This window comes from Ylistrum balloti, unplaced genomic scaffold (genome assembly GCF_031769215.1).
Source record: "Ylistrum balloti isolate Yb309-2 unplaced genomic scaffold, AGI_CSIRO_Ybal_v1 Utg369616, whole genome shotgun sequence".
NCBI lineage: Eukaryota > Metazoa > Mollusca > Bivalvia > Pectinida > Pectinidae > Ylistrum > Ylistrum balloti.
Genome location: NW_026781889.1, coordinates 816763 through 836420, shown reverse-complemented (window position 1 = coordinate 836420; position 19658 = coordinate 816763). Strand labels below are relative to the sequence as shown.

The 19658-nt window shown below is 35.8% G+C and overlaps 1 protein-coding gene across 1 annotated transcript; it reads left to right on the top strand.

The window, feature by feature from the left end:
- The first annotated feature begins 7027 nt into the window (after positions 1-7027).
- LOC132548565 (monocarboxylate transporter 12-like) lies at positions 7028-15766 on the top strand. The gene is made up of 6 exons (XM_060212431.1): positions 7028-7077; positions 9936-10067; positions 13916-13926; positions 14316-15095; positions 15308-15358; positions 15600-15766. Exons 1-6 carry the CDS (start codon positions 7028-7030, stop codon positions 15764-15766), a joined length of 1191 nt encoding a protein of 396 aa, XP_060068414.1.
- The last annotated feature ends 3892 nt before the right edge of the window (positions 15767-19658 follow it).

The window sequence follows — 19658 nt, the reverse complement described above, 5'->3', positions numbered from 1 at the left end:
CGAATTATATGATACTACACGTTCTTATTTCCTGTTTTGTAAAGCACAATATCGCTGTCATTTGTTATGTTATTAGAGATTATAACATTGGAAACAATATACGATATAAGAATATGCGGAACAATTTCATAGATAAAAACATTGATATCCCATCACACTTGCTAATTGTTTGGTGTAGTGACTGCTGAATTATTGTAAAGGTTGATTCTTTCGTTTTTTAAAAATCATTCGTGCTTTCCCAATATTTTGAAACAGAAAGAATATTTTTTGTGAACATTATTAAATTTGTTAGGTGTTAGTTCAATTAAGGTTTTTATTCAACACAATGATCTTAGAATATAACAAAAAAGAATCCTCAAAAATAACAATCTTCAATAAAACCATCATTTACTCCTCAAAGCGACCACCTCTTGACAATAAACAAATTGTCTACATACGGAATGACATCCACTTAATTATGGTAATAAATCTCAATATCAATCCGTTTCAATTTGTTATATCCCACTGATGTTATGTTGGAAATGATTAAATTAAACCAAAAAGTACTCGTATTAGCCGACTTTACCCGTAACCCTCCCAGGTTCAACCTGCGAACCGTGAAATCAAAAGTATATCTGTCTTGGGCGCATACGTGTCACGTGTATGCTTTGGTTTTATACACAGTGCCTACCCCAATCCGGAGGATTATGATTTAAGTTGAATGGTATTATCACTAATGATAAGATGAAACCATGTCAAACAAATTGGCCGAGAAGAGATAATGTCTAGACAGACACTTCTGAAGAGCTAAAAGCCGAAATTTCGTATATGATTTTGAAGTTATTTTAACACGTACCGAAATAATGGTTAATGAAGATAATACTTATTATACCAATAATCGACAACTCAGATTTATGTTGTTACGTTTCAATGACAAAAATGACGCCTTCAGCAGACAAATGACCAGTATGAAGCGTATTAGCACTGCCGTATGAAGCGTGTGTGATGGTATTGAATCGACTGACATGTGGATTCATGTGGATATCCTGATTGGGCAATCCAGCAATTGACTAGATTAATTGAAGAAAAAAGACCAAGAAACGAAACAGGCAATACAACGGGTCTAAGCGATCAAAGCAATCTCAGTCCCAGATCAATTCATCGACATTTTCAGATCATTCAACACAACAAAACTACCCCATAGAAAGGGAAAAGCACCAAAATGTCGACCTGGAAAACTACCTTTTTAGGCGGTTTGCCAAGGAGGCCATCTGGATTAACTCCAGCAGACCACTACTAAACAGACTACAGTGTATTGTTACCATTACTTCACATTACCTTTCTTTATATAGAATAATAGAACACACTATACCTCAGTGCTATTACGTTTGATGCATATCATTTATCTAAAGGCAACCATGTTTTCGTCGACACGACATACTTAAATTTGCTTGTGATGTTAGATCTTTTATTGTAATGACTTAATATCAGCATAAAAATTATGATCTATCATTAATATTGAAGTGTCAATCTTATTTATTTTGATGTAAACTCTGCTACAATTACTTGAATGCATGCCAAAACATGTCAAATGTGAGATTGACAGGGAAGCGAATATGACTCGAAAATGTGGAAAACTAGAAACTTTGTGATAACCTATTCTATAGTAGATGGATGATTATGGCCAGAAAGACAACGGGAAGAATGCTGATGACTATAGTGATGATAATGATTTATTCTATTTTAATTAATTACTCCATGAACTTTATATGTGTGTTCTCAAACATATACCCAGCCATGCAACACATTCTGCTCTCGTTAATCATTTGTGAGTCAAAAAGGCGTTGGATTCAGACAAAATTAAAATGTTACATCAAGGGGTTAAAAAGTAGGTCATGCATGGAAGTCACGTCCACAGAAGGGGTATCGATTACCAACAGGGAACATACTTTCCATACAAATGGTATAGAGGTTATATATTAGCAGTCACCAATGACATTTTAATGTAGCGTGTCGAATGTTGAACTGAAGTGAAGAAGAGGCTATTGACAATGGTGTATGCCGCAGTGGTACAACTAAAATTGTCATGTTACAAAAAATTACAGCTTAAAATACCCCAATGGTTAGATTTCAGGTAAGAACGCCGTACAAAAGAAATTCCACAAGAACATGTTCTACATCTTAACAGATTAAAATAAATCGATTAGTAATTTCTGGTAATTTAAGTTATATTTACTTAGGACAAATCTGCCCTACGCGTTTTTACATTTCGCTGGAGGTATTCGATGAATTTCAGGCACATAATCGTTTACCAATGCCCATTCCTGGTGTACTTTTACGTCACTATCCGATTATTAGATTGTGTTTTTGTTTACGCTTGCTTCAATAAATTGATTACGGACTTAGATCGATGTAGATTCTACTACATTGAAAACAGGATAAAAAATTCTGTTTCGCCCCATTTCCTTACTACTTCATCCTACACTTCATCAGGATTTTTGAAAAGTAACGCATAACTGTTAAAGTAATGTGAGAATAAACAAACATTTCCTCATCCGACTTCATATCCGTATCAGACTGTACTTCCTGTTCGTCCATTTCGTCTGAAACACAAATCCGGCAATGTTAAAACATAAAACTTTGCTTTGCATTCTTTCCAATCCTTCATCTTAACTTTTTTGTTTTTGTTTTTGTGCGCTTCATATTTGAAACTTTTCACTCGAATCAATATTTTTCCAGTATTTGCCAAGAGTTTGTTTTACTTGGCGTAATCAGAAAAAGTCCGTATTGAGGCAATATCTGTATAGTTAATCAATAATAATACATCTGCACATGTAGTTATTAAACTTTTTATTACTATATAAGGCCTAATTATCCAATACATTTTAAAATTGTACAGATTTTGGTATCGAAGATTCTTATGCTTTATGAGGTCGAATTATCATATCCATCAGTTTCATTTTAAACTAAAATCATCCGGAAAGTATTTATTTTGATATTAAATGAATGTCTTAGTGTTTGGAAGTATTTGAGATGTTCCCCTTACGTTAATCATATCTTCCGGTATCGTATTGAAGGAAGTGACAGACAATTTAGTCCAACCCTTGCTTAGAAATATGTATTAAGGCGTCTTAGGGTTTCTACCTTATTATCATTATTTCAATTAGGCGCAAAGCGACTAATCTATATACATGTACACGAATATAAATACATTGGCATATGACTATACATTTTCTGGCTTCAGTTTTTTTCCAAACAGAAAAAGGACGCTGATTACACACCTATGACAAAAAGATACAATACCAACCCACCAAATAACATATCATCAAAGATTAACAACACAAACCCTAATTTGTTCTTCCAGAGTACAAAAATAAATTACAGTGCTATAAGCTATACTATCTCCACTTATTTTTTTAGAAAACAGTTCGACGGTGTCCTATTTACATAATTTACTACTGTTCATCACTTTGCACACGTTTAACTAGTTAGGTATTTGCGTGAGAAATATTGAGAAAGTGTAAAAAAAAAAAAAAAAAAAAAATGGCATGCATTTATTCAAATGCTTCATTGACACTGTAAAATCGACCGAGTCTATAACACATGCATGTGTGTAAGAAAATAAGTACTGGAAAGCAGGGAGCTTGCTGTGTTTAATAATGTTTGTGCTGATGTTTTGGATGTAATTTTGGATAGTACTGAAATCTTTTCAAGGCAAGTGAACTCTTCTAGGGTCGCGTGTATCTGTTACCATAATTAATAGGTGAGTGTCACTTTCGGTAGTCAATGTTGATATGATCATTAGTCTGACAGGCTGTACACCTTCTATACCCTGGAATGCCCGTTCTCATTTCCAAGCAAGGCTTGAACTTGGAATTTTTGCCACCCTCTTAGATACTATCACCGCAGGTTATCGTTATCTCAGGAGGAAATGGAATTTTTCTTCTCTTTTTTTGTATTCAAAATGATGTCTTTTTAGCTTGAATTTTCAGCTTTAAGTATTAAGTCGTATTGACATACTACATCATTCACCAAACAACTTATGTGCTTGTAATCAATGATTATCTCTGTTAGTGTTCGCTTTTTTCATTTTTTTTTTTTTTTACATTTTTGATCTTCTCAGAACTAGTTGGAAAACTGAAAACATAATTGATTAAATAATCAAATAATTGATTAAAGCTTAACTAACAACACTTATCTATATACAAACTCGAAATAAGGATTTTATTTCAGAAAGGCGGATGCTGACAAATCTTACAGTCCGTTTGGTAAACCTATGATGTGATAAATTAACGCCGATGTATTAAATTTTACGTGAACAGTATACATTTTAATCAGGGTATTTGATTTCTAGAATTACCTTACGGGGATAATTACAGTTGTCTGTAAGGTCGTCGACTACACAATTCATGATCCCTTACCTCATTCTTAATTTGAAAATTATACATTCTTAAGTTAAGCTGTGTGCTACTGGAAGATGGGGTGTCACGACTCTTGTTGAATCACAGATCATAGGATCTTCTCTACAAGATTTAATGATGATCATATCATATATTTCCCAACGACTTTATTGTTACAGTGTATAACACTATGAGAGTTGAGGTTCTAATACGCGTAACCTGAGCATGCCTATTCAAAACGGCTTACTAATATTACATTGATGAATATTTTTTGCTATTTTTTGTGGTTTGCGTTAATCGTAACATACTGTCTAATCTCGTTTAAAATAGGTTAGCGCTTCCTCTTGGAGTTGATACGACTAACAAGTAAATAAAAGACAATACATTTCCACACATTTCTCAAACGAAGTATGTCTGTGAATGAGTAATCATTCATCGTTATTGACTTTTATGTGGGTAATATTTGTTATGTCCTTGAACTCGGTAAGATACAAGAGTGAATTATTGTTAATATATAACAATTGATTTGTTTGACATCTCGTCACATTTCCATTTAATAACATATATTTACTTGACACAAAAAGTTAAGGATCATGAAATGTGATCTTTTCTGTCATTAAAAGACTAATAGAATATTTCCCTTCCTCGAGGGTGTGACAGAGAAATATCCAACCCAAGGAGGCTATGCCGAGGGTTAGACAACCAAGGATGTCACCAAGAGGGTTGGAGATTTCTCTGTTACACCCTCAAGGTAGGGGGTGATTATTTTTCTCCCATCATACATTTTCTCAGAGAGCCTTAACTTCGGTGATAATCACCTTGTAAACAAACAGGTAAAAATACTGTTCATATACATTCAGTGCTATTTGTCCAAATTTGTATTGAAATTGAAAGGAGAAACTGTAGAAGATTTAGAAGAAATTACAGAAATAAGGCTCAGGTTTGGTTTCCATCTATTTCGTCGAAGCTGTGCAGGACAACAAGCCTCGATTCTCATCAGCTGTACTCACTGTCACTAGGCCTATGTATACAAAACAATGTGGCGTATGAATATCACTAAATTCACTCTGGATGACGTCATGATTTGCATACAAAAACCTACGATGGACATATAAATCCTGTTGAGTTGGTTAAAAAATGATTGATTTGTCATTGAAAACCTCTACATTTAATTGAAAGATTTCAGTAATAAATTTACACAAGTCATAATATTATTAAATCTTTACAAGGTTTCTGAAAGATTGTGCCTTCAAAGTGTTTCCGAGGCGGGATTTTGCATTTGTCGCGCACGTGCGACTTCATTCACTGTCAGAGTACACAACACGAGGTCGTTTCCTTTTTTCATTCGAAGTGTTTGTACAGTGCATATGGATGTTAAATGTTCCTCCAGTTATTGTTGATGTGTAAAACACTGATCTCATCATTTCATCCTGTGGATTTGACACGGAAATGCTGTTATGTGTCTTTGTCATTTGAGAGAGCTGCATGTCAGAGGAAGGTCTTGAACGAACACGATTGTCGACGTCATGATTGTTGCTAATGGATCTAATGTCACTTGATGTAGAATTTGACAATATAATTGACATTTTTTGCTTTTTGAAATTGTTCAACTGGCGATAATTATTGAGAGATTGCGAATTTTTGTGACCGGCAATGTGTATAGCCTGTGTGTCTGGTACATTGTTTTCCAACAGTTTTTGACATACATGTTTTCTGACGCTTGTGTTGGTCAGTCTTTTGTTTTCGTTTCCCTCAAGATTACTTTTTTAATCTTTGTTTTTTATTAGTTGACTCATTTTGTGTTTGCCGATGGGAACGCGGAGAAACCATTGGGCATTAGGATTTGGTTTGGTAATGTGTGTGACTGGGGCGAGGTAAATAGGATGATCCTGTGTTGCAGTAGTTAGCCGGTCTCGTATCACTAATTATTTTATAGGTTTCGACTGGACATCTCTCTTTGTTTTCTGGTGTTGCGTACATTCTTGGTTTACTTTCCCTTTGTTATTGATGTCGACCCCTGTGCGCGTTTTGGTCTGTCGTTCGTTGTACGCTAAGTATTCCAAGTGTGTCTCATTGTCATACTACAGTTCGATGTCCCACAAGCAGAATGATCTATGTTCCTCACCCCATCCCCTAATCCCAAAATGTAATGTATTGTTTAACGTATTAAGAGGTGATATCGGTGTGTCGTTCTCAAGCTGTCCTTGCTCGTATAGTTTATCTTTGTCGGTATCCTCAGCCCTATCAGCAGCCCTGGGGCGATTTCCATGACCCTGTTTTTGAGGTCCTTCTGTTTTGGCCTCTCTCATTCCCGAAAAGGCATAGCCAATGACGAGTCCAGACCCATACCGATGCCTTCTGACGTGTCTCTAGAACGACCCCATCATACCACGTAAGTAGCTTGGTTGATAGTTACTGCCATCTTTTTGCCTCACGTAGAAAAAAAACTTTGACAAATGAGTGTTTCGTTCAATAGGTGGTATCTCATGTATATCACGGAGTTCATTCTGGGATTTGAGGAATTGTCACAATCAATTTAAGTTAATTCAAGTTTTTTAAAGTGTATTTTATTTTCTTGTTCTGATATGAAGTCTGATACGTCACTCTGATATATTGAAATAAAACGAAAGTTATCACTGTTGTCGAGCATGACGGGTTGGGGAGGGGAGGCAACTCTTGTAGACATGGAGGACCGGAGGTAGGAATTCTCGTCACACGATGGATTAGGAGAATGAAGAACAGTAGCGGAAATGTCAGACGTAGATGAAGAAGTGGTACATCTACATCGACAACATTGAGTTCTTCCATATTTCCATGATCCCATGCTGACAGTGTCTCCTATTTCAAACATGGTTTTGAGCTATTGGTAAATTCGTCAATGTCTATTTGTTTACCATAGAGGTTGATAGAAAATTATACCCTAGGGGTTGACAGAGAAATCTTGAACAAGTAAACCGGGTGACAAGTCTGTGAATGATGGGAGAAATTAAGGTGAATACTCCTTGACTACTGTTTTATCACCAATGTCTATACAATCACTTTTCAGTAACGATTTGCTCGTACAACCTACATGAGGCAACAGATCATGTAACGCAGGGTGAAAATTAAACAAGCAACTAGAAGACGAATGTCTGCATAAAGACTTTGGATTACGCCCTCAGAGACCCGCTCACACGCCGTCACCGTATAGCTCGACATCATTAGGTAGCTGGCCATGTGAATTAGCGACTGCGCCAGAGGCGGCCTATTTTGTTTTACGGATGAGTTATTTCTGCAGCATATATATATAAATATTGTTTTGAATAAAACAAAGTATAAACGTTAACGGATCAACAAATTTGATACATTGATGTTTGACTATATCTATATCGATATATATGCCTAACAGAAAACCATTGAGGTTGATTTTTACCTCTGATTTGCTTGTAACACTCTTGTGTTGCAAGATCTCTCATTCTGAACTTGGTTTCAAAATTTCTTTGAATATATCTAGACATTTGAGAAAACGAATGAGCTCAGCAACATTTGACATGATTACTTTGACATTTTGACATGATATCTATATGTCTTAGGCACTTTGTGTCAAAATGTCATACCAAAATATCAACAAGTTAAATGAACAAATTTTACCTCTTTGACCTTAACCATTCATCTGGATCTATACGAGATATATCGTTTCCTTTATGTGGTTATGTATAAATGTTGTGTATTAATCCAAATTCAGAGGTGCTGTGTTTACATGCATTGTCATATTGATTGTTTACATCAAAAAAACATGTTTATGATTATTTGCTACAATATGTGTAGATAGTGCTATGCAGATTTTTCTTGAATGCTCGGTTATTATAATTACCTGTGTATGTCCGGAAGTTTCTAAATCTAGAAAGCTCTGTTATTAGAATTACCTGTGTGTTTCCGGAAGTTTAAAAATGACGCATGTAAATAAGCTAGGTACCTGTTAGTCTAGAATCATCTATAAAGGAACTTTCTAATAACCATCAGAGTATATAAACCTGATGGAATGAGGCTGAGCAGCCTTTTGAAGTGTTAACGCCTGAAGTGAGCTTACTTTGAGACTTCAGTCTGTTAAGTGTGGACTTTTACAGTGATTTAGTGATAGTGCCTTGTGGATTTGCACATACATATACCCAGCGAGGACACAAGTGTTGGATTATTCTTCGGTTACCATATTCTGATTTTTGATTAATTAGTAGCTAGCTCTGTGCATCATCGCAAAATTTGTATTTTTACTGTAAATAATTTATTTGTTGTTATTAAATTGTCGAATTTTAACCTAGATGTTGGGTTTTATTTGCTGTACGTTAATTCCGTAACGTAACACGATTCACAAAATCAAAAATAATAAGTTTAGTCGTTAACAACAATCTTCTTCCTCGATATAGATAAAAACAAAAAGTCATCTTCATATCAATATATCAGATATTTAGAAAAGACAAACAAATGAATAATACCTTTTCTAAGATAGAACATTGAACCTACATTTTATATGAAAAGAGAATATCATTTATATGATAAGCCCCAAACTACATTTATCAGCACCAACATGTTATAAGCAGACGAAAATGGAATGTAGTCACTACTCATAAGTTGTAATGAATAATGGCATTGCTTAACCCTCCGAAATCACTGTCTTGTATATTTTGGTGTGCCTTGTCTTGATAATTTTTTAATGTTCACAACACGTTTACACGTAAACCATCATACCTGAAACTTTTGTGTTTGTTTTCAAAAGTATGTCCTACATATTTTCAGTATTGCAAACGGACAAAAGGCAATAATTAAGCGTCAGATTTTAAGCGCCATGGAAGAAAATGCAGTTGGTGATTTTTAATTAAAGGAGTTTGTAGACATAGATGATAAACTTGTTACTCAGTAGGAAGATAAGGACGAATATAGAATAGAACATCTAGTAATTGTCACAGCAATATCATTCATGAAGGCAAATACATATTGAGATGTATTGCTTTAACACCTTATTGACATCATCTTTTACTTACAAAGCACCATGAAAGATTAATCTAGATCTTTTACATATATTACAAAGAACAATAACAGTTCGATGACTACACGGTCACCTTCATCAGACAAGTGACCAGTGTGGTCTGTGGTGTCATCCAAGTAGGTATATATATAAAATAGTAAAGTAGTGTGTGTCTACATCGCTCATAATGTTACCAACTTTATTTATCATGTTTTCAAGTTTATGTGTTTACCTGTCAGTAACATGTTTTCAAGATAACCACTGTATTAACTGGTCTCAGTCTCCGACTCCACTCTTCGTTCTTGACCTACCTTTCAAGGAGATATGACCATTACAACGAGTTCGTCGTATGTGTTTTTTTTCAAAAATCTATATTAAACTCCAATAACCTTTGGACGTCCTTAGCAATAGAACATTAATCTATATATGCCAGACTGCTTTTCGGAGTCGGTAGACCTCAAAACGTACCATTTGGTATTTACAGGGGCTACATTTACATATTAAATTTAATTTAATTTAATAGCCAACCACCATTACATTGCATATTAATTGCATTTACTTGTTTTATTCCTCTCAGGTATTCTGGCAAGTGTCCTGATTAAAAGGTTCAGCTGCCGTGTAACCATGTTTATCAGAGTGTTCCTTATGTCTGTTGGGTTTATAATTTGTGCTTTCGTTTTTTTTGGGTACTTTCTGGTAAGCTCAATATACTACGTCTTCAGTAACAACAATCGCTCTCTTTGTTAATCAGTGACATTAGTGACAAATATCTTTTCGACATTGGATATTACAAAAACAAGTTTGATAATGCCAATTTGCTTGAAGATCAGATTCAAGACATACTATAATCAATTAAATTGATTAACACATTCCTTTTTGAGCAATGATTAACAGAGATGATCCATTTTTTCCGCCGCCAAGGAAGTTCTTGGATATAACTTCAATCACAAGAGGAACATTGCTATTGGTATTGCAGTGTCAGGGTTGGAATTTACACCCTTGTCATTGCTCCTGTAGAAGAAGCTACTCGGGAAAAATATGGAAATACATGATTTTTCTTCATTATTGCCATTGTTCGGATGTCTGTTCTTCCCGTCAGAACTGGAAACGAAACAAAAAATCAGATATCAAAACATGAAGCGTGAAAACATTATGACAGTTTTAAACAATATCTTTCATCCGCTCTCTATCCTTAAACGGAAGTCATTTCTTTGTTTATGTGTCAGCCTGTTTTTCTCAAGGTCACAGGGGTCAAATATGTTAAACCTTTAAATGACTTTTTCTGACTAACCAAATGTCTAGGATAGCGATATTATGCCAAATTAGGTTCTCAATGATGCTCGATAATATTTGAGAAAAGAAATTACCTTGACCAATATTCAAGGTCACAACGGTCAAATGCGTTAAACCTTTGAAACAAAAGGCCTGAAATCATAATATTTGGCCAAAAGGTTCCCTTTATGGTGCCCGCATAGTGTGTGAAAAATAGCTTGACCCCAAAAAATATTTAGGTCACTGGGGTAAAATTTGGTAAAATCATTAACTTCTGATTGACCCAAGGCTATCATATTTGGCCAGTAAAAGTTTCACAAAGGCTTATATACAAATATGAAGAACCTTTCAATGACTTATTAAAGGAATATATTTGGTAGGGAATTTTCTTGGCATAATCTAGAATAACTTATAAACACCTTTCACATAGAGTTCACACTGTTCAAAAAATAGATTAGGCCAAGCCCCCTGGAGGTCTGAGAGGCTTAAGCTAAGAATGTGAAAAACTTCATGTTAGTTACTTTCTTATGTTCACAGCATTAAAATACGGAAAACATGACCGGAAAGAGAATTGCAAGAGCTTCATTTTGATTTAAGTCTCTTCATAATTATAGCATAAATAAATAAGAAACTCTAAGTTGATCCCATTTGCTATGCAGTGTTTATAGGCCTACAGTAAACTGTTATCAGTATATTTCCAGTAACCGGGGCTTAACTGACCATGGTGACATCACTAATTATATGTATGAAACACTTTATTATTGGTTTTGAGTTAGGATTATGGTTTATAATTACATGTACCTTATTTTTCCTGTCTTTATATTTAACTGTTGCTATATATTGTTGCAAGTCTCAAATATGTTGTATCTGTGTTTGTAAACAATGACCTAAAGGGCAAGTAAGCTTCTGCTGTCCTGGGTAATCCGTCCAGCTATAACTAAGAGTGTTTCTGCTATATTGTTTGACCATCTTCTTTCCTTGATTTAAAAGAAATCCATCAATTTTATTTTAACTGAAAACATCATAAGAAAGTCTCAATTCAACATTGCACAGATGAGGGGGCTAACTACTAAGGGACAGAACCCATATGGAGTAATTTGTCATATTGCTTTAAGCATTTACTGTGGAACATATGCACAGATATAGTACTGTTGGTCATAAAGATCCAGGTGAGAGATACAGGCCCTCTGGGCCTCTTGTTTAAACGAGGTATGTCTGTAAAAATGTAATAATTTATCGTTACTGAGTTTTATGTAGGTAATAGTTGTTATGTTGTTGATCTCAGTAAAACTACGAGAGTGAAATATTTCTAATAGTTTATTTGTTTGCTATCTTCGTCACATTTCCACGAAATACACATATTTACTAGACACAAAAAGTTAAGGATCATAAAATGTGATATTTTTTGCCATTAAAAGACATTAAGGTGAATACGAATTGATCACTGTTTTATAACCGATGTATGTACAATAACTTTTCGGTACGATTTGCTCGTGCAACCTAGTGTAAACATGCGGCAACACTTAATGTTACATCATCTAACACTCAATCGTAGTTTATTGAAAGATTGTAATGACTTGACGTCAAATCAATATATATACTCAACAAAAAAAGAAAGGTTAACATGTTTCCTTGGCCAATACCTGTAAATGAGTGAAAACAAAATGACGTTTGTGCAATATTAGAAAATGGTAATGTTTTACATTACAAAATTCAAGGGGTTACCAAAATCATTCAAGCGTGAAAATCTGTATTAGCGAAAGAGCTGCACGAGGTTTTCTGGGACTAACTTGTATCTTTGCTTGAATTTCATAAACATTCAAACTGACAACTGTTCCTTAGGACTTAGAAATCACCGAATCTTGTTATTTATCAACTTTATCATTATTCCCCGACTGTCACAAGTACAGAGAGAAAGGGCTGTAGGCATGATCCAGGCTGGGGAGTCTCGCCGTCGAGTTGCACAGCATTTTGGTTGTAGTGTTAAGACAATTTGCCAGTTGGTAAGTCGTTTAAACCAAACTGGGTCAACATCCGATCGTCCCCGAAGCGGCACCGTAAAACGACCGCCAGGGATGACCGTCGTATACGATTGATACACTTGCGCAATCGATTCGTAACCGCATTAGAGACTACAAGGACATTGTTTGGGCGTCGTGTGTCTCCCCAAACAGTCCGCAACAGGTTGAGGGCCTACCAATTGAAAGCGCGGCGTCCCTACACTAGACCCAATTTGTTGCGACGTCACCGTAATCATCGGCGTAACTTGACCCGTGTTCATCGTCGTTGGGCCTTGTCTTTCTGTCCAACTCGTCCCATAAATGTTCAATTGGGGAGAGGTCAGGGCTGTATAGGGGCCATTGGTGGGGACATTGTTTGCGATATAACCACGGCAAACCCTCGCTACATGATACCGGGCGTTGTCCTGCTGAAATGTCAGTTGACGCTGCTGTACTAGAGGAACAACATGCGGCGCTAGGACTTGATCTCTATAGCGGACGGCCGTGAGATTTCCCTGAATAACGACCAGAGGAGTCTTGATACCATGCGCAATCCTTCCCCATACCTTGACCGATCCTACTCCAAAGAGGTCATTCTCTATCACGCAAGCATCTGCATAGCGCTCGTGGGTACGTCTATAGACACGACGTCGGACGTCTGCCCGGTAAAGCAAAAACCTGGACTCATCTGAGAACATGACCCTTCTACAACGTTTCATTGGGAAGCGTCTTATGGAATGTGCGTTCAGCCATTGCATTCGTCTGTCACGTCGCCGCACATTAAGCTGTGGTCCAACATATGGCCGCCGCGGTCTTAGACCGCAGGCACGCAGTCGAGTACGCACTGTCTTTGGACTTGTGTTCCTTGCTGTTTCCGTGACCGTCAGAAAGCAGTTGCGTAGGTGCGAAAGTCGCATTGACCTATCCTGTGACGCGTCGTCACACGAGGGCTACAGCTTCGGAGAAGATATGCAACCCTTCCGGTGGCATTTAGTCTTTGGATGAGACGGCAAATGTTCGATAGATGAACTCCAAATTGATTAGAGACCTGATTGTGCGGGGTACCTTGCATAAGAAGTCCAATGGCACGACCCCTGTCAACTTCGGACAGTCGTGGCATTTTTTTTACGGTGAACTGTTTATACTTAAAATGTAAGAAACAAAGACGGATATGTCTGAAGATTCGCACACACAGATTTTGAACCAATCCTTTATACTGGCTTCGAGATATCGTGCTTTTGTCCCTAATTCTTTTGTACAAGCGGCGTGCATAGTTTAGTTATGCATCAGTGATTTTAATACGATACCATAGGAACCTAACTGAAATGCACACATTTGTTAAGTTTCAAGGGTGTATATCAAGGATTTAATTTAAAATATTAACTTTCTGCTAATTGCGTTTCTTTTTCCTCTCAGTATACATCCACAAGTATCTGATATTGGTTTGAAAATCTTTGCACCATTCGAAGATTAGCAAAAATGACTTTCTTTCTCAATATTGACATACCCTAGATGTTTGAATAAAAGAATACTTCTTGATAATACAAATCTACTTTAAAATGAGACTTAAGATACAGTCTTAGGTGATAAAATCGCTCAATGATTGAAACGCTTCCTCTTTAAGATTTTGAACAATAATTAGCTGAGACGATCCATTTTCAGGCATTGGGTCAGGGTTGGTATATTCCAGTGCCTATATAATCATTGGATATAACTTTCACCACAATAGGAAAATAGCTAATGGAATTGCAGTGTCAGGGGTTGGAATTGGCACCCTCGTCCTTGCTCCGGTAGCAGAGGCTGCTCGGAAAGAATATGGAAATACAGGATTCTTCTTTATCCTTGCCGGCATCGCGTTACAGGAAGCACTGTTCTGTAGTCTGTTCTTCCCGTCAGAACTGGAAACGAGACAAAAAATCAGATATCAAAACATGACATGCAAAAACAATATGACAGTTTTAAACAATATGTTAGAATCGTTCAGGATCCTGAAACACAAGTCATTACTTTGTTTATGTGTCAGCCTGTTTTTCTCAAATTTAGGAATTAGTCTTGTTTACGTGCATCTTCCCCGTTATGCAATAGAAAAGGGATCGTCGTCTATGGATGCATCTTTTCTTGTTTCTGTTTATGGAATACTTGACTTTATATCGCGGATATTGGTAGGATTTGCCACCCAAGACGAAAATATAGACGAAATTGTGATTTATTTTGGAACATTTGGTCTTCTCGGCTTATCAACTTTGTTCTTCCCATTGTACGCATCTACATATGGAGGCCGACTCACGTATGCAGTTTTCTTTGGATTGTATTCCGGTTGTTACACCGTTCTAATAAATTCATTGATTATACATCTTCTCGGGATAGAAAACTTAGCCACAGGCCTTGGACTATACCTGTTCTTTAGTGGTTGTGGCTCAACCATTGGACCTGTAATCGCAGGTAGATATGTCTCCTTACAAATTATAAACAAACAAACCATAATGTATTACACTGTAATAAATGTACATTTCCTTGTGCACCTGTCATACTACATTAGATTGTGTCACCAAACTTTCATGTTTTGTTTTGGGATAGGTCGCACAGTTTAATTTTGGAAGGTAAATATTGACATCTTAGTTGCATTTAATAGAGATCATCTTTTTTGTCTCAAGGTGCGATCATCGACTATACTGGGTCGTATGAAAATTCCTTCCTATTTGCGGGTGAGATTCAATTTGTTTAACATATTAATTTTGTAAGTGAATAAAGCCCTATTTATTACTACTGGTGTTTTCATTTATCTGAAATATCTGTTTTCACATAAGTGTGATATTTTGAAATAACTGAATGCATCTCAGATTCACGATATCATGTATTGGACATTACTTGGAAGTTTGTACAATATAACTAATGTTCACTCATAATTGTATATTACTAAATACTGGTATATTTGCTTTATTGAAGGATCTTGCATCACAGTCGCCTCAATTTTAGGAATTGTGGTACAGCGGTTCAAGAAAACAGCAAAACCCTTCCCCACAGACGATAGAGTAATCCCTACTGTGTCAGGAACTGTAACAATGGAAACGGTGACGGAAATAGTCACTCACTCTAACAAAGATGACTACTAGGGACAAAGAATTATACGATATCACAAATGAATATATTTCATGTATTGTAAAGCACAATATTGATTTTATTATGTAAGTGTCCAGAGATTCTTCCAACGGAAACATTAATCGATATACAAAATTTTCGGAATTATTTCAGATAAAAAAGACATTGATATCCCATTGGACTTGCGAATCGTTCATGTATTTACTGCTAAAGTATTCTTTTGACGCGTGAAAATGTGTCCATTGTCTCATGTATTGCCAACATAATGAATTCACTAGTTGAATACATTTCAGGAATATTCGAAGTCATTCATCTGTTGTCATTAGCATTGACATAACTTCTTTCGCTGATTATTTTTTTGACGAATTTTACCAATATTTACAAGCAGACAGGAATTTGTGTATTGAAATTATGGGTTATGTTATTTTCTGTTAACTTATTCAAGTATCGATTTATCATTGTGATACATCAATGAATAAAAAAATTATCGAAATCTTGTTTGGAAAAATAACCCCTTCAGGCAGCTGGTGTGGATGGTCATCACTGGATCCACAGACTCTGGCACAGTTATGACCAAATGTTAGATAAAGCGTAAACAAAAAGAAACACCAGGACGTTTGCGCCATCTATTTACAATATATTATACCTTAGTGTATTTAAAATTATCGTACAATCGACCGATTCCTTACCATATCGTACATTTCCTACGGTAGTGTTAACATGCTTCATATAGGACTTTTATCTGAAGGCGTCAATTTTGGCATCGAGAAGTAAAGTAGTTTGGCTATGATAATTTCTATCCTAGTGAGTTGACATTAACTATAATAAATTACGATAGATTGTCAATATACAGTGCCCTCCTGGAAGGAAGTGTAACCAGAAATTGTGTAGCAACCTTTTAACTTTGTGCTTACCTATTCTGTAATGGGTTGATGATAATACCGAGAACGACAATAAGTATGATGATGACTTTAAATTATGATGGTAATAATCTATTCTATTTTGATGAATTGCCAAACGAATTTCATACACCTGTTCTCAAACAACATATACCAAGCCATGCAATACGTTTCGCACTAGGTAATCATTTTTCAAACAAAAGGGTGTCGGCTACAGTTACACAAAATGAATATACTACGTGAAGGAGGTCAAGTATGTAAGACAAGGTCATCGAAGGGGTATCGCCTTACAATAGGTAGAATACTTTACATGCAAATGTACAAATGGTAGAGTGGTCGTATATTATCAGACACCGACGACTGTTTAACGTGAAGTGAATATATAAAGAATTTTACATAGCGTTTATGAATAATGGCGCATGTTGCGCAGTGGTATAAGTAAATAACGACTTAAGGTATGTTAGCATACAGCTGAACACATTATGAAGGGTACATTTAGGTTGCAAATAATTCATACTTGAACGCAAAAACTACACAAATGTCTAAAAGAACATCTTAATCAAAATAGTTTTAATAATCTGAATTTCTATAGATCAATTTACGGTCTACACTTAAAGCTCCTTAGTTACAGAAAAACGATAATACAAAATCCTTACACCGTATTTTGGAGTGGTTGTGTCCTTACATTAACGACATGTAACATGTATACGTCTAAGCTATCTTGTGATATGAAACAAAATACTGTCTATGAATATTAATTGTGACAACTAGTTTCAATGTTGGATAATAAATGAGATAGAATGTTTACTCATAGATTATATTTGATATTGAATAGTAATAACGCCTCGGTCATCCGTATAGGGCTCCACCTGAAATAATAAAAACACTATCTATTTATCATATTAAAACCTGTTTTATATACTAATATGTAAATAGTTTGCAAGTTTTATGCATGTTCAATGTTTTAAATATGTTATAGGTTTGCTTCAATCAATATATGTACAATAAACATAATGATAACAACATTTTCTGATAATTTCCGTTATACTTACCAAGGAAAAATCTGGTCTACATGATTTCAAAATCCGCAGGAGATATGTCATAAATTTTCCATTTTTCATTGTTTACAAATGTCCACTTCTTTGTATTGTATTGGAGGGGAGTATGTAACACTGGTAAAATACTACCTTCAATATACCGCTTGGCTAGAGAGAGCTTCTCTTTAGCCAAAGCTGTTGAGCATCAGATTAGTAAACCAAATGTCCCGGGTTCGAACCCTAGCAGAGCAATAATACAGGCAGAAATACAAAATGACCTATGTTACAACCTCACCAATAGCTTTAAATACACTGTTTCCTAAGCAAACTTGGAGTGATGGACAACAGTATGACCAAACATGCAGTATTATTGAAGAAGATCAGTCGTGCGGGTTAGCATTGCTTTGACTCCATGGGAGCCAACGTTATCAAGCATTCCCGCAAAATACCAGTCTGTTGAAATTTTGACGCTACAAATTAGAAATATCTAATGAAATACCCCTTGTAAATACTGGTTTAGAAATGTTTATTTTCATATCCAATCAGCCCTGAGTGCCGTCAATGCCGACGACGACATGATGAAGATTACGACATTTCACCTCGATCGACTTTATCGACATTCAACAGAAGTTCAAGTGATTAGAATCTCTAAATACAAATCAAGAGTTAGATAAAGTAGAGCTAAACAACAAATCAAACAGCATCACATAGCTGTTTTGTCCTTAAAGGACTTGTCAATAATGTTAGGGCCCTATATTATGAAGCCTGAGAGGCGACTGAGCCAAATCTAGAGTAGGAGGTACAATAGCCCCATAAGTCAATATATTTCCTGATTTTCCTATTTCAAATAAGCTGAAACGTGCCAAGCCGGATTGAAGTTAAGTCTCATAATGATAGCGGGGAATTTATGTGAATTTAGGCAGTTTAGAGCGTAAAGAATAGCGCCTTTAAATACAAATAAAGAATTAGGACATGCAGTGTAACCTCGCTGATAAGACCACTTTGGGGAATGGACAAAAGTGGGCTTAACAGCGAGGTGGTCTTAATAGTGAGGTAGACAAGTTTGAGCAAAAACCTAGTTCTGTTTAAAATGAAGCTGGTTGCAGATCGGTAAACCGTGACGGAAACAATGGCCTTATTTTCTACCTCTTTGACAGAAACTGATCAAATGACACCAGTCTTCGAGTACACAGACTTAAATAGTCAAGGAACAGTAGAGCTGAAAAACACATTACTGCTTAACTTCTTGTGTACATTTAGAACAAATATATCAGTACAAAAATCTGTATTCTTAATGAGCAGTAACACAATGTAATTTTAATCTGCAGCTATAAAACCATAAGCAATTTGAATAAGTAGTTAGCTCTTGTGACAGAATCTATCTGAAATATTTGTACTAATCAGAGGTATGGGAAGGAGATCATTTTGTTATTTTTATGCTTTATTCAATGAGGCAATCTTAGGAAGTAAAACATGTTTAATGTACAAACCAAATTAAAGAATTTTGTAGACGGAGAACTGTTCGTAGAATTCTCACAAAGATAAGTTATGTATCAATGAACCGACCGACGTGGCTTACGCGTTTCATTCATTTATTTTTTTAAAGTGGTCCTGATACATCTACACGTTATCATGACTGAGGACATCGTCGTAAATGGGAAATATGAAGCGCATAACCTACAGTAATCTACAAACTAGCTTTCAGTTTAGGTTACTCCTTACCCACCTACTGACATCACTTTGATGTCATACATTAACACAGATATAAAGGTGTATATTGAGCTTATTGCCGTGACAGCACGTGACACAGGTGTGTTAAGTGTTATTTAACGGTACACATCTAAGTAGACTCAGTGAGTGGACCGAGATAATTTAATTAATAAATCAATATGCTAAATCATAGCTTGTGTATATTGTATATATATGGAGAAAACAAAAACTACAGAAATATTCTACTTGAGTAGGTGATA

Excerpts from the sequence above, each read along its gene's own strand:
- LOC132548565 (XM_060212431.1), top strand. The coding sequence starts at position 7,028 with ATGACGGGTTGGGGAGGGGAGGCAACTCTTGTAGACATGGAGGACCGG. Across the intron at positions 7,078-9,935 it reads GTAGACATGGAGGACCGGAG|TTTACTTGTTTTATTCCTCT; the intron begins GTAGGAATTCTC and ends ATATTAATTGCA. Across the intron at positions 15,096-15,307 it reads CATTGGACCTGTAATCGCAG|GTGCGATCATCGACTATACT; the intron begins GTAGATATGTCT and ends TTTTGTCTCAAG.